At 41.7% G+C, this 13,910-nt stretch overlaps 1 protein-coding gene across 1 annotated transcript in view; it reads right to left on the bottom strand.

Moving 5' to 3' along the window:
• The window catches only part of tmtc1 (transmembrane O-mannosyltransferase targeting cadherins 1), a 200,838-nt gene that overhangs the window by 25,365 nt on the left and 161,563 nt on the right, over positions 1-13,910 (bottom strand). The window contains exon 11 of the mRNA XM_085768906.1: positions 2,082-2,225. Within this exon, the coding sequence (XP_085625032.1) occupies positions 2,082-2,225 (144 nt within the window). The remainder of the gene's footprint in view (positions 1-2,081; positions 2,226-13,910) is intronic.

Here is a 13,910-nt window from a genome sequence, read left to right as displayed (position 1 = left end):
TGACAGTTGTAGTTGTGGATGATCACTGGGCAATCTCATTTTTAAATAAGACTTTTACTTAATGCTTCACCTACATTTTGGCAAGCTGTTGCTATGGCTTCAGAACATACACATTAAACAATGTGAGGTTGCGAGGAGATTAGTTTCTACCGTCTCTATCAATGGCAAAACCAGTCAAACAGTATCTTCTTCAAGTTCATTAAGAGTTCCCTAAACGTCCCTCCTTTCAGACACGTTGACAGCAGCTAAACAGCTCAGGGATCGGCTCGGCCTTGCGGCAGCAAGTGTCTAAACCTACACTGCAGAGAGTAAACAACAAGAAACAAACACAACCGCAGCAATTAAGAAAATCAAAGAGAGCATTAGGCAACAGTGAGCTCAGGCTCTGAACATCCTGCTCATTGTAGTTCACGACAACAATGAGTGGTTTGAATTCTCGGTGTACCAACAGTTTTCTGGGTGTCTGCTGCTTTAAGTTCAATTAAGTGACATTTAAAGAGACTAAATGTGAACGTGGTTCACACTATGAGATGACAGACGGGTTCCAATCTCTTGTTTCTTGTGTGTAATCAATACAGCAAATGTCAAGATGTGATGATGTGACATTTACCGACTCATGTTCATGGTGCAGCGGTAAAGTGGAACATTCATTCATTCATTTATTTATACAGGTAAAATCTTAATTAAAGCAGAAGTAAGCGATCCGGTCGTTTTGGCTAACTTTTTGTCAGCCGATGGAGTTAGCAGTCCCCGCCCTCGTCATGGATCTATTGGTCCTCGTCCCTACGTCACCACATGCACGCGCATCCTTTGGCTGCACACACAGCCCTTCATGCCGTTCTCTCTCCTCATTGGATAAAGCTTGTAGGATACAAGGAAGTATACAAGAAGTTTTCTCCCCGGCTTACAGCAGAGCAGAGTGTCTGACAGACCCGTGTTTCGGACCAAACACTCTATATAAGTGATTGCTGTCGGAAGATATAACTATTTAAGACTTATATTAACACAAACATTCTGCTTACTTCTGCTTTAAGGGCTCAAGTGACACAGCACCACGGACAGCACTGTTTTTTGTGTGTAGTGGCTGTATGTGTGTGTGTGTGAGTGTGTATATACAGCTGCTGCATGATTGATAGACAGAGACGCTCAGTTTAATCTTGTAAATAAAACTTTTGGCCCAAATTCAATTTTCCCTCCATTGCAATGAAACAACTTTCTTCAGGAGAGACAGACAGAGAGAGAGCTGGGTGTGTGCACCCACTGCAAAGGTTGAGCACCCGCTGTGATGTTTGTCTCAAAACAGGCTATATTATTAGAAAAGAAAGAAATTCTATGTAAAATCAGATGTTGAGCAGCGTTGAACAACCCCATTCAGTCAGAATGGTACGACCCTTTTTTCATAACCACATTTTGTAACGATTTGAAGACGAGGTTGGCAGTCGAATCAGACTGCTCCGAATCGATTCAAGGAACCGTGGACTATGCGGGGTCAGGTCAGCCCTACAGGGTCCAGTCTGGTTCTAGTCCAGCCTGTGGTGAAGCTAGACCTGAAATCGGGTCAGACCAGGTGTTCAGGTTTCCACAGCAACTAATGTTAGAGATCCTTTATGAAATATGGCGTCCTGGAGAGTGGCTTGATTTAGTGAAATAACTACTTTGTTAAAAACAGCCCTCAGGTCTCCTTCACAGAGCCAGACAAAATGTTCTGCTTTTTTAAGGCAGTCGGTGAAGTGCCTCCTCTCTCCCCATTGCTTTTCTTTTGATTGAAATCAGAGGTAATGGAAAGATGATTGAATGATTAAAGATGTTTTTTCTCCTTGTGTTATGCTTATAATTGGGAGCTCAGGGAGAAAAGGTTTTTTTAGCTGCAGTTAAGAAGTTGCTGCTGGATAATTAAGACGGTCTCCAGCTGTGAGGGTCATTGATAATTTTGGGAGCTCTTTTGGAAAGTTCAGAAAATAAAACTTTACAGTAGAAACTGTTCAAAAGCTCCTAAGACAACATTATCCAGCTCCAGCTGTGCTGAGTGTCTTCAGCGTTTGTGGTATTTCACAGTGATGCTTGGTGGTACTGTATCTTACTTGAGGAGGTTTCCCAGGTTGAATAGAGCTCGGTTGTGCTGAGGGTTGATGTCCAGAGCCTTCCTGTAGTAACTCTCGGCCTCCTCCGGGCTGCGTGTCAGAGTGCCGAGGTTGTTCACGGCGCTGGCGTGACGGGGGTATAACCTGGTGAGAGAGGAAACAGCGGTTAGATCGTGGTTGATAAAGATACACTTGACTCTACCTGTAAAAATCAAAGAGCCACAGGGAGATAAGGAGTGTGTAGTTCCTGTCAGTTTAAACACCATGTTGCTAAAGAAAGATGTACAACAAACTTCAAACACTGAGCTTTTTTTTGTGAGCGCAACGAAACAGATCAAATGAATAAACTATTTGATCTATTTAATTATTCAAATACAGTTTTTCAGTGGGAGGGATCTGAGCTGCAGAGGTCAAATGTATTCATTAAATGATATTTATATTTAGACTTCACACAGATCAGTTCAGAAAACATCCGCCCACTTTCAAGACTGTGTAATATTTCTGATGTTACACTTGTAGCTGCCTGGATTGATTAGCTGGAGACTCCGATGCTGTTTCATAAGAGTTTGATTCTTCATTTAAAGCTGTATCAGTATGTTTTACATTAAAGGGATAGTTCAACATTTTGGCAAATCGGCCCATTGCCATAATCCTTATAGTCATAGCAGTAGGTTCGTTACCTTTAATTGTCGGTGCAAGCTGTTTTTAGAACGGCGGAGCAGAGCCATGAGCTGCCAGAGCTACGCTACGGAGGCTCATTGGATTTCTTGTTTTCCCTCATCAAACTTATCATATACACAATCCAACAACTCCAAAACGCTCTCGTGGACAAGTTGTGGCCCCCCTTGTTATGGTTTCCAGCAGCAACAGTATGAAAAAGAAAGGATTTAATTCATATTAAATGCCCCTGAACACACCGACACGTCTTTGAATAAACAGACTCGCACTGTATAAGTTATTCATGTTCTGATACTATTAAAGACTGGTTTACGTGAGCAAAACAGAGCAGCATCTTCACTTATAAATATCTGGCAAACATGAAAAGCTCTTTTTTTAAACATAGAACCCATTCACTTCACACTATGTGATGTAATTAAATTAGCTAAAAATGATGTGGCCATAAAAAAGACAGATGGGACCATCATTCAGGCATTAGAGAGAGAAAAAAAAACTGTAGATTCTTTAGCATCAGCACATGTTATCCTGACCTTTTTTAAAATCTTTATTATAAGTGTTTTACTCATCCAATTAGTCTGTGACTCATTCAGGTAATTACTTCCACCGAGGGCCTGAGCAGTGCTGAAGCAGTCATTGTTGGTTTAATAATGGACCGATGGCCTTGGCATGAAACGTATCTCTAGCAGCCAGTCGGGAACAGAGCTTCGCTGTCACACTGTGTTCAGCTGAGGAACCTCTGATGGCTCCACACTTCCAGATGGAGGCAAACCATAACATGATCATGATTGGACTAAGTGCCTTGTCACAGTGATAAGGATTATCTTCAGAGCAAATGGTGCAGATAAATCAGCGGCGAGTGTGTGGAAGCTGCAGCCAGCAGCCTCTCTGCTGACATTTACTGCCACTCTCCATCACCGCTACAAAAGGCCTCCGTGTAATTGGAATACATTTTTATAGTTAGAGTCCATGATGGTGACACGGGGCCTGACGAGACGCCCGGGGGCAGGAGCCGTGGAAAAGCTCTTTACTGTTTCTATGGTAACCTTGTTCCGTGTCTTAATGGGTTGGAGGTTCACAGTGCAGAGCGAAGAGCAGCGGTGGAAACACCAGAGAGACACCAGCGCTGATGAAAGCTGACCGGACGGTTCTCCTGGTAAGAACTTCATTGACTGAAGGGTTACTGTGACTTTGGTGGACACACGCTTATGCTCCAAAGCCACACGCATCTTCTCTAAGCTTTAGCTACACGTCAGGGCTGGAGATGCGTATGACCTGTACCGGAGAAGCCTCTGATCATCTCATATCCAACAGGCATCATAATGGGTACCTACATGACTCAATGTAACTCAACTAAACTAAACTATGTATGTCTGGGTGTGATGTCTTTCAGAAATAATCATGTTTCGTGTCACGTGTTCACGTGTCTCTGTGGAAAGTATCATTTTATGAAATTCTGTTATTAGAAATCTCCAGTGCCCGAGTTCAAATGGCAAAGACAGAAACTATACAGAATTTGGAATTGGCAGCTGAGGAAGTTAAAACTCTGTTTTGAGGCTACTTGAATGTATCTGAGAATTTATATTTACAATGTGTGTATTTTATTTTATTTTATTTATTTTCTCTTTCATGTAATGGTTTTCATAATTTCATGTTACCCTCATGATAGGGGAGGAGTAAGGGGTATAGATGAATGGAAATGAAATGAAGAAAAAAAAAAAAGTTGATCACAAAAAGAAATAATCATGTTTTAAATGTCCAATGTCAGAAACTATGTCGTTTAATATTATATGTATTTACTTAATTTCCACTTTCCCTTGAGCACCACAGGGCTGACAACTCTACAGATGATGAAACTATTATCTGGATCTCATCTGCGTCATTTCATTTTGCTGTTTGTGAATTCACAAATGGAACATGTATAAAGTTTGAGGCAATTACTTAAAAAGAAAACATGTTGCTGCCAGTCACATAAACTCAGTCTGTCTGAGCGGTGAGAGACATTAATTTATACCCTGCGGGTCAACTGATCTGTACACAGTATAGAAAGCAGTTTTTTAATAAACGTGCTGTTTCACAAACACATCAGCTTTGTCAGATTGTTTTTTACAGCAAAACACGGCAAGACAGAAAAGAAAACAAGAGCTGCGTAGGTGGTTTTGGTAACGATACACCCTTATTATATGGACAGCACAGACATATAGGCAGTTTTAAGCCATTTAAAGCCGTAGTAATGCGTGTACTGGGGCTGAATGACAGCTGATCAAGCTGTGCTGCCATCATTAAAAATGGATGTGGCTTCAGATGATGGTTCACAGACATTCCTTTCATCTCTCCTAGTGTCTTTAGTAGGAGGGACTACGATGCAAGGGAAGGACCCCCGGGAGTGAAATGCTCAATTAAGAGACTTGAGATATATGGCAGAGCACTGACACACACATAACATCATAACATGACATTAATAAACAGACGGGGACATAATGAATAAATCACGATAAGATTCACTCTTGTTGATGTATTAAGTCTGAAACTGACACATTACAACAGGAAGAAAAAAGAGGACTCATAAAGTTTAGAAATGAAATGTGCTGAATTCAAACATATCTCTGTCAGATGAAAGCCATTGACTGTGTATTAAGTGGGCGGAGCCTCTGTGATGTCACCAAAAGCGATATCACCATCTTGGTAGTGTCAATGACTCAACCCCCAAAAAGAGGCGGGGCATAATGTGGAGCCAAGGCATGCTAATTTGTGGAAAGCATACACTCACCCACCACCTGTCACTCAATGTTTTTTTTTTATTTATTCATTTCAGACATGTTAGTTTAATCAGACTTCATCACACATCATCTTAGTTTAAGTAATACAGCAACATGGCCGAAAGGGAAAGCGGGAGAAGCAAAAGCTTATCTAGTCCCGCCCCCGGTACCTTCAGAATACATACTCTTCATCAATTTTTTTTTCTCTTTTGACAGTCCAACATAACATGATACAACAGCAGATTCATTGTTTGGGAACACAGTGGTTATTGTTGTGGCCACGCCCTCAATTATACCTCTTTTAACAGTGGAGTCTAAGGGAAATGACTCTCTTTTAGAGTCAGCCAAATGTGGCTCTTTAAGGATCTACAGTTTTTTTTATGGTGTTGGCTTCATGTTCAGCCTAACCGCTGTAAAGAACTACTTGCAATTGAAATTAGTGTCATAGTGTCACTGGATGTCATAACACGCTAATTAGCATATTCATACATGAATAATCACGACAATCTAGTGACAAAGGCGCCGAGTTGGCAACGCTGTCTGTAAACACCCCCTGATGATGTCATAGAAAACAGCCCGAGGGGTCAGCCAGTCGGTGACAGACATTCGCGTCTCTAAAGCCTCGCTGTCATAAATGCAGGAGCAGAAAGGAAGCGGAGGCTGTTTAATTAAAAGGAGAGTGAGGGGTCCGGTGGGTTTGGGGTTATTAGGAGCTGGGATGTGGTTTGGAGCCGGATGAAAGCTGCTGCTGGTCTCTGCTGGGGTTTGGCAGGACGGCAAAACTGGATTAGCAGAGAGCTGTTGTGCTGAGGCTCCCACATACTGACAGCACTCAACTCTGCTGCTGCAAGAAGGAGGGGAGGGAGAGGGAGAGGTGGAGGGGAAGAAAGACAGAGAGAGAGTAAAGAGATAAATGAAGTGATGAAGAGGAGGAATCTAGAGTCTGGGGATGTGGATGCTGGAAATACTGTGGATGGAGTGACATAAAAGTCCATTATGAGCACTGATTAAAGCTGAACAATGAATCCTTTTCATATTAAAGTCTTGATTGAAGTGCAGTTAGTTGGCTGCTGTTGATTTTAAATGATATAATGACAACTGTCTCATGGCAGATTTACTCAGCTGGAGCTAATTGAGAAATGTTCAGCAAAGGCTGTAATTTACACCCTTCACAATCCAAACCCTGTCCTTTTGACCATTCCAGTTTGATTTCCCTCTCTTTAAATGATTGCTTTACTGTCCTGCCTCCACGGGCCAGACAGGAGAGGAGAGGAGAGGAGAGGAGGGGAGAGGAGAGGAGAGGGGCTGAGTCACATTTAGTTATTACTGGGAGCTCACAGCAATAAGTTTAATGAGCAGGAGAAAGTGCTGAGGGATTTCTGTTACTTTCCTACACTGCCTTCTGCCTCCGGGGCTACAAACTAGGCACCTTGTTAGTGGAGGTTGTTGTTGCTATGTGGAGCCTGGAAGAAAGACAAGACAAGCAACAGAAAGGCTCCTCTGTGAGGTCTTAAATTACAGACATATAGCCTAATATACTCAAGTTTTTTCAATTATAATCAGTTCCTCTCTAAAAAGTGATTTGAAGCTCATTGAGATATAGGGAAGTAAACTAATATTGTATTTTCCATGTTCTCTCATGAGGTTAATTGGAGACTCTGAAGTATCTAAGTGTGACTATGAGGTTGTTTGTCTCTTTTTGTCGGTTCACCTGGGAGTCCAGGGGTTCCACCTTTGCCCATTATCAGCTGGGATTGGCTTCAGCTCCCACTGCCACCATAGTGTAAACAGAAAAACACATCACTTTTAGAATATCAATAACAATATCTCTACATTATTTTTTTTTTGAAGAAAAATTATGTTTTTCTTGTTATATTACCAGTACTATGGAACCCAGAAGGTTAAAACCCAAAAGGACCTAAAGAAAAATAGCAGCTGCATTACTTTTGTTGTTTATTCTGCCTAAACCTATAGATTATAAATACAGACCTGATCTTTCATTTCTAAAAAAAAAACACCTGCAACTGCAACATCCAAATGAGATATCATATATTTATCATACAGTATGTGAAGCTTTGATGCTAAAAGTAAGAATCTTCAGTGGGAGTATTTAGGGAATTCTCTCAGTAACAGTTAAGGCATCAAAGCATAAAAATGAGAGGTTTTCATTGATTTGGTTTAAATAAAGCTAACTGTTCGAACTCTAATTGAATAACCACCAAGAGACACATTTTCATCAATGATTCTTATAATTAATTAGTTGATTACCAAGTGAAAAATGCCACTCTTTCTCCTGTAACATCGTTTAACTGAAGACCACAAACAGATATCAGCCACATTAAACAGTCAAGATCCAGGATGAAAACATGACATTCACAAGAGCAAGCATCCCAAGCTGTATGCCTTGTATTATATCCATTTAATTTATAACAACTTTCTCTCAAAATGTATCCCTAAAATAATAAAGTAATTCAAATTGCTGTAAGGATGGCTCCTTAATGCTGTCATTCTTTAAATTCCCACCGGAGCCAACCACTAAAAATAAACAGTACAGGTACAGCACAGTGTGGTACACTGGATAAAAGCCAGCAAATGGTTGGTGCGTGGTTTCAGACGGTGAACCACAGATGCCTTATTTTACATGCGCTGACCTTGAGTTCCTGTCAATGTATCATGAGCCAACTGTATGTCAGAAATGCTTCTAACCTACTTTTACAGCGCTGGACCCATTTTTCTTCCTGTAAAGGTCAAATTCTACACGTCTTTTACTTGGAGTTATAAATAAAAACTATCTAGTTCATGAAATAGTTCATGTGATATAAATAATTAAAAAGACAAATCTGTTCAACACTACTCAGCCTTGGCGTGCCAGTCTGGTGTTGCTCTATAGTTTTGTTATACTGTTAGTCTGTTTCTGACTTCTCTACCCTCTCACTCCCATTAGTTCCTGTTCCATGCAAACCTTTATCAAACAAAAGAGTTATAACTTTTTTATTAGACCTTTAGGGTACCTCTACTAGACATGGATCATGTTGCTCAGGTCCATGTTGTTACTACTTCACTGAACCCTTCAAGTCAGAGCTCTTCAACAGGGGGTCCGTGACCCCTAGGGGGTCTGCAGAGGTACTACATGGGGGTCGCAAAATCTTTGGTTGATTACATTTTCTATATTTTTCCATTTCCACATTTATGTTTGAAATAAAAACGTTTTTTAAAAAAAATAAAAACGTAAAAAGGCGGCCATGTTGCATCGCCATTTTTTACGTTGAGTGGCAGCGTGACCGTAGGTAACCATAGAAACTCAGCGGAGCTGTCGGCTCGGGGAGAAAGTTTTCCAGGTAGCGCCTGTTAAAACTGTCACCACTGTGTAGTGTGAGGATGGAAGGACGGAGGCACTGGTGTTGCATTCAGGTGCAGTCAGGCAGACGGCCGCCGGCAAACCAACCGGATGTCATTTTACTCGACGAGAGAAAGACGGTAAAACGTGGGTCAGGTAAACAATACCACATCACCATGACAACATATTGTCACGCCTGTATTGTTTTGCCTCGTGCTGGCGGACCACTTGTTTACATAGAGGCTTGTTTATCCTGTTACATGCAGCGTCTGTTGTCTGTCTGACGTCTGCCCCATTTCACATGAATGCAACATCAAGAATACGTTCAGATATGCAACTACACCGCTAGATGGGGGGAATTCCTACATACTGGGGCTTTAAGTGATGAAACTAATAAGCAACATCATGTGGCAGAAGTTACTGATGTGTGAGAGTGTTTTCATACAAGAGAGGGGCCACACACATGCACACACACACCATGTGACGCTGCCATTACTCAATCTGCTTCAACTCTGGCATAAAACACACGCTGCCACACACACGCCAATCAGCCATAACAGTATGACCACTGACAGGTGAAGTGAATAACACTGATTATCTTGTTACTATGGCACCTGTCAGTGGGTGGGATGTATTAGGCAGCAAGTGAACATTTAGTCCTCGAGGCTGATGTGATGGGAGAAGTAAAATGCTTAAGCGTGAGGATCTGAACAACTTTGACAAGAAGCAGGTTGTGATGGAGGTCTGGCTGGGTGTTATGGTCTCATGTGGATTGTACCAAACAAAAGTGGTTTAAGGAGGGAGAGCCATTCAAACTATGACAAGGTCTTAGGCACCCAAGACTCATTGATGTGGGAGGGAACCAAAGGATAGTCCAGATGATCCCATGAAAGACAGACTGTCTTTTAGGGCGTATTCACACCAGGCTCGTTTGGTCCGCTTGAAACGGACTTTTCCTCTGGTGCGGACTTTTTGGGGAGGTGTGAATACAAACTACCGGACCAGAGTGCGAATTATACAATGACAATTGGGGGGGTCAACATTTTACACAGCGCACCTGGACTCATTCCCGGTATCTCGTGTTCACATGTTAAACTACACACAGGAACAAAACTCCTGGCCTCAGTCCCCGGTTCTGGTTCTGGTTCAGGTTCTGATTTAGGTCCAGATTCTGGTTCAGATTCTGGCTCAGGTTCTGGTTCTGGTTCAGGTAAAAGTTCTTCCAGGACTGTCCGTGGACCTGCTGGTTCTGGTTCTTAAGATCTATTCTCGAGTTCACATGTTAAACTCCACACAGGAATGAAACACCTGGACTCAGTCCCGGTATCTCGGGTTCATAGTGACACACGCAGATTCAGGCAATGAAATGGTTTAGTCCACTAGGGGTGTTTGAAATTTTACTACAAGCATCTTCCTGGCATGACTATGGAAATACTGTATATTGTAGTATTTATGATTACTAATAAGAAAGATAAATGTTTCAACCCCCCCTATCTGTTATTTGTACCTCTTTTAGGGGGGTCGCAGTCGTAATTAGGGGGGTCAAACCCCCCCAAACCCCCCTGTAATTCGCACTATGTACCGGACTCTGGTGCGGATCAAACAAGTGAACCGAGACCACCTCTGCAGCTGGGACTCGGTTCACTTGTTTGGTCTGCACCAGAGTCCCAAACGAACCCTGGTGCGATTCGCGTCCGGTGTGAATGCAAACCGAACCTTTCCCGAACCAAATGCAAAATCTAAGCGCCTTTTCATTCAATAGGCTTCCGTTGTTGTCAAAAAATGTGGAAATGATCAACAATGAGCCGTGGGTCAACATGGAGCACAGATAGACACGCTGCCTCCTTGATATTTGGTCAGTGGAAAACATTTATCAGATGCTGGAGAGGACGCACCCGTCGCCGTTAAGGATGCACATTCTTAATATTATTTTTTAACTGATAACAGAAAGTCGTTATCCGATTAATAACCGTTAACAGAAATAAATGTGACTAGGCTTATGCCGATCGGCAACGTGGCATCCTGAGAGAATGATTAGGTTTTTTGTTTTGTTTTTTGCTGTGCCGTCCTTTTTTTCTTTTTTTAGCGCACCATCCTTCAGACGCACATGCAGACGTCTGTGTGTTTGTTGTCTGACCATCCTTCACAGGGACTGCTGCATAACGACCACATAGCCTCAAGTGATGAATAAGCACAGGACAGATGCAACTGGAAAAGGGCAGCAAGAAACGCATTCATGACCTCCATTGTCTAGCCTACTTTTCGTGGAAGATCCCGCTGATAATTTTTATCCAATGATTGAGCGACTGTGGGACACACGTGCTTTTGTTTAAAAAAGTTGATCCGCTTGTGAAAAAATGCAATGTGAATAGAAACCGCACCAAGTAAAAAAAAATTTTGTCCGCACCAAAGCAAGTGAACTATCGGACTTTCCTGGTGTGAATACGCCCTTAGATTATGTGGACAGCTGAAGACGGAGGACCATGGAAGCATTGTGAGCAATGTTCAGCTCTAGGAGGTTAGGGTTACTTTGACACTGATGTTACATTGACAATTCCTACTATAACATTGCAGCAGATCAAGTACACTCTGATGTGGAAAAGGGTATTCCCTTATGGCAATGTCCTTTTTCAGCAGGACAATGTTCAGGAATTCCCAAGCCATTTCTGAACACATCAATGACTTCAAGATGTTGACTTGGTCTTCAGTTTCCACAGAGGTTCCATTATGATTTTCTTTTTCATATATTTCACGAATCAACTTACGTATGGGACTTCCCGTGTCGAGTGGCCCTATCCTGCGTGTCAATCCCTCTCTCTCTGCCTCCCATTTCCTGTCACTCTCTCAACTGTCCTGTCAATTAAAGGCAAAAAAAATCCCAAAAATATACTTAAAAAAAAAAAAAAACTTGTGCTACTGTTTGCACAACTGGCTGCAAACCTTCCCTGTATCTTTTCGACACATAAAGAGTCTTCCGGTGCACGCCTTCACTTCCACACTCGGGACAAACTGCTTCAAGCTCACTGCAGGCTACTTCCCCTGGTGAAGCCGACCTGTCTGTAGCAGCACAACTCTGTTGACAAGGCCCACAATGCTCATTCAACAGAGTAGGAAACAGAGGCAACAACAAGCTACTGCACACAATTCCCCTGACACGGACAAATAAATCTGTCCTGACTGAAATCTCAATCTGTTTGCAGATCATGTGCAGAATTTTTTATTCAGATGTTACAGAGAACACGCTGTCTCTACACTCACAGGGCAGCTTATACAAAGTGTAGTGACGTGGAATTTCTATCTCAAGAAAAAGAACCCATGCCAAAAAGAAGATTTTATGAAAATGCTACTCACAAATGCAACTTTACTGTAAAAAATCAGATAATTAATATTACATCACATGCAAACTTTCTCTACATGGTAGATGCATTGATATAATGTAGAAGTATAGAGCTCTTTGTGTCAAAAATAAGTGTATTTAACTGCATTTAAACTGAACTCATTTAAATGTAAGTGTCATATAAGTTAGTTTTTTATTTACAGTTCATGCAAACTCCATATGTCACTATCACTTTGCAGCTGTTCTGTCGCACTGAACATTTTATGCAAATCCATAAAGACAAAGGGAGATTTCTGACATGGAGTGTGTGGTGTGTAAATCTCTCTCGCTGCCAGTGTTGAGGACATAGGAGGTTTTCATGCAAATAGATGCTGACATGCATTGGATGTGACAGCCTCAAGCAACGGTGATGTAACGGTGTCAAACTGCAATAACTGATTTTACTTTGGAAATGTAAATACTTTTGACTGCGCTTTAAGATCAGTGTTGTTCTTCCTTCAGTTCTGTGAACACACTAAACATTACCATCAGAGGACCAACAACTAACGACACCTAATGGTTTTGATTTCGGAGACGTCCAATGTGTTCTCGGCAAAAAGATTAAAATAACTAATGTGGACAGTAATAGAGTGTAGTTAAAGGGATAGTTCAACATTTTGGCAAATCCAAGGTAAATTCATGCAAAACTGCTCATGCGTGTTCCCTTCGGCGGCAGTTTTTCAGCAAGCAGTCTCTGCATCTGCGAAAACAACTCCATTTCATAACGTTCCGTTATTATCTCATAGCGTGGTGAATGTGCAGGTCACAACTTGTCCACCAGAGCGTTTTGGAGTTGTTGGATTGTGTATTAGATGAGTTGTATGAGGGAAACCAAGAAATCCCATTAGCCTCCATAGTGTAGCTCTGAGCAGCTCGCGGCTCTGCTCCACTGTTCTAAAAATAGCTTGCACTGACAATTAAAGCTAACAAACCTACTCCTACTGTATATAGGGATTATGGCAATGGGCCAATTTGCCAAAAATGTTGAACTATCCCTTTAAGTTTTGAGTAGAGAAAACTACATGTTTTCTAAACAACAAATATTGTACCTTTGACTAACCACATCTCCACTTGTTCTGTTGTTTTGAAGCAGAGATTTCAGTGGAATGAACTTTCGTCTATTTTGGAAACTGCGATAGAGCACACTGTGTTCATCACAGCAGAAAGCCAACCCAGCCAACTCTTACACCGCTGATGTTGTTGTGATGTGTTGTGTTGCTGCTGCAGTTAAAGGTGTGTAAATAGATTAGGTTGTTTTTTTTCCCTTGTTGATGCTGCATCTACAGCAAATCCACTTCTCTGATGCCACATGCAGTCAGAGCTGTGCCAGAGCTCAGTCGCTGTTTTGTCAGATTTGGGGGCATGTTAACTAAAAAATAAATTATGTAGGAGGAACAACGCCTATTTTTGTCAATCTATACTCGTCTCCATCAGACCTCATTGTTATGCAGACGACACACGTCTGTATGTTTCACTCCAATCCTCCAACTCCAGTTGTCTCCGCTCCCTTGAAACATAACTGAAATTTATGTATGTGTCAACACTTCCTTCAATTAAACACAGATTCTTCTCTTCGCCTTCTCGTTTACTTGACAGTCTTGGTTTTCTTTATGTTGAATCAACTGGGTCTTTATTGCCATTGCAGTAGATTTTCACTTTAGTATGTTTTTGTATATACTACA

This window comes from Trachurus japonicus, chromosome 23 (genome assembly GCF_045865225.1).
Source record: "Trachurus japonicus isolate A0001 chromosome 23, Traja_1.0".
Classification (NCBI taxonomy): Eukaryota; Metazoa; Chordata; class Actinopteri; order Carangiformes; family Carangidae; genus Trachurus; species Trachurus japonicus.
This window is presented reverse-complemented; position numbering and strand designations above follow the sequence as displayed.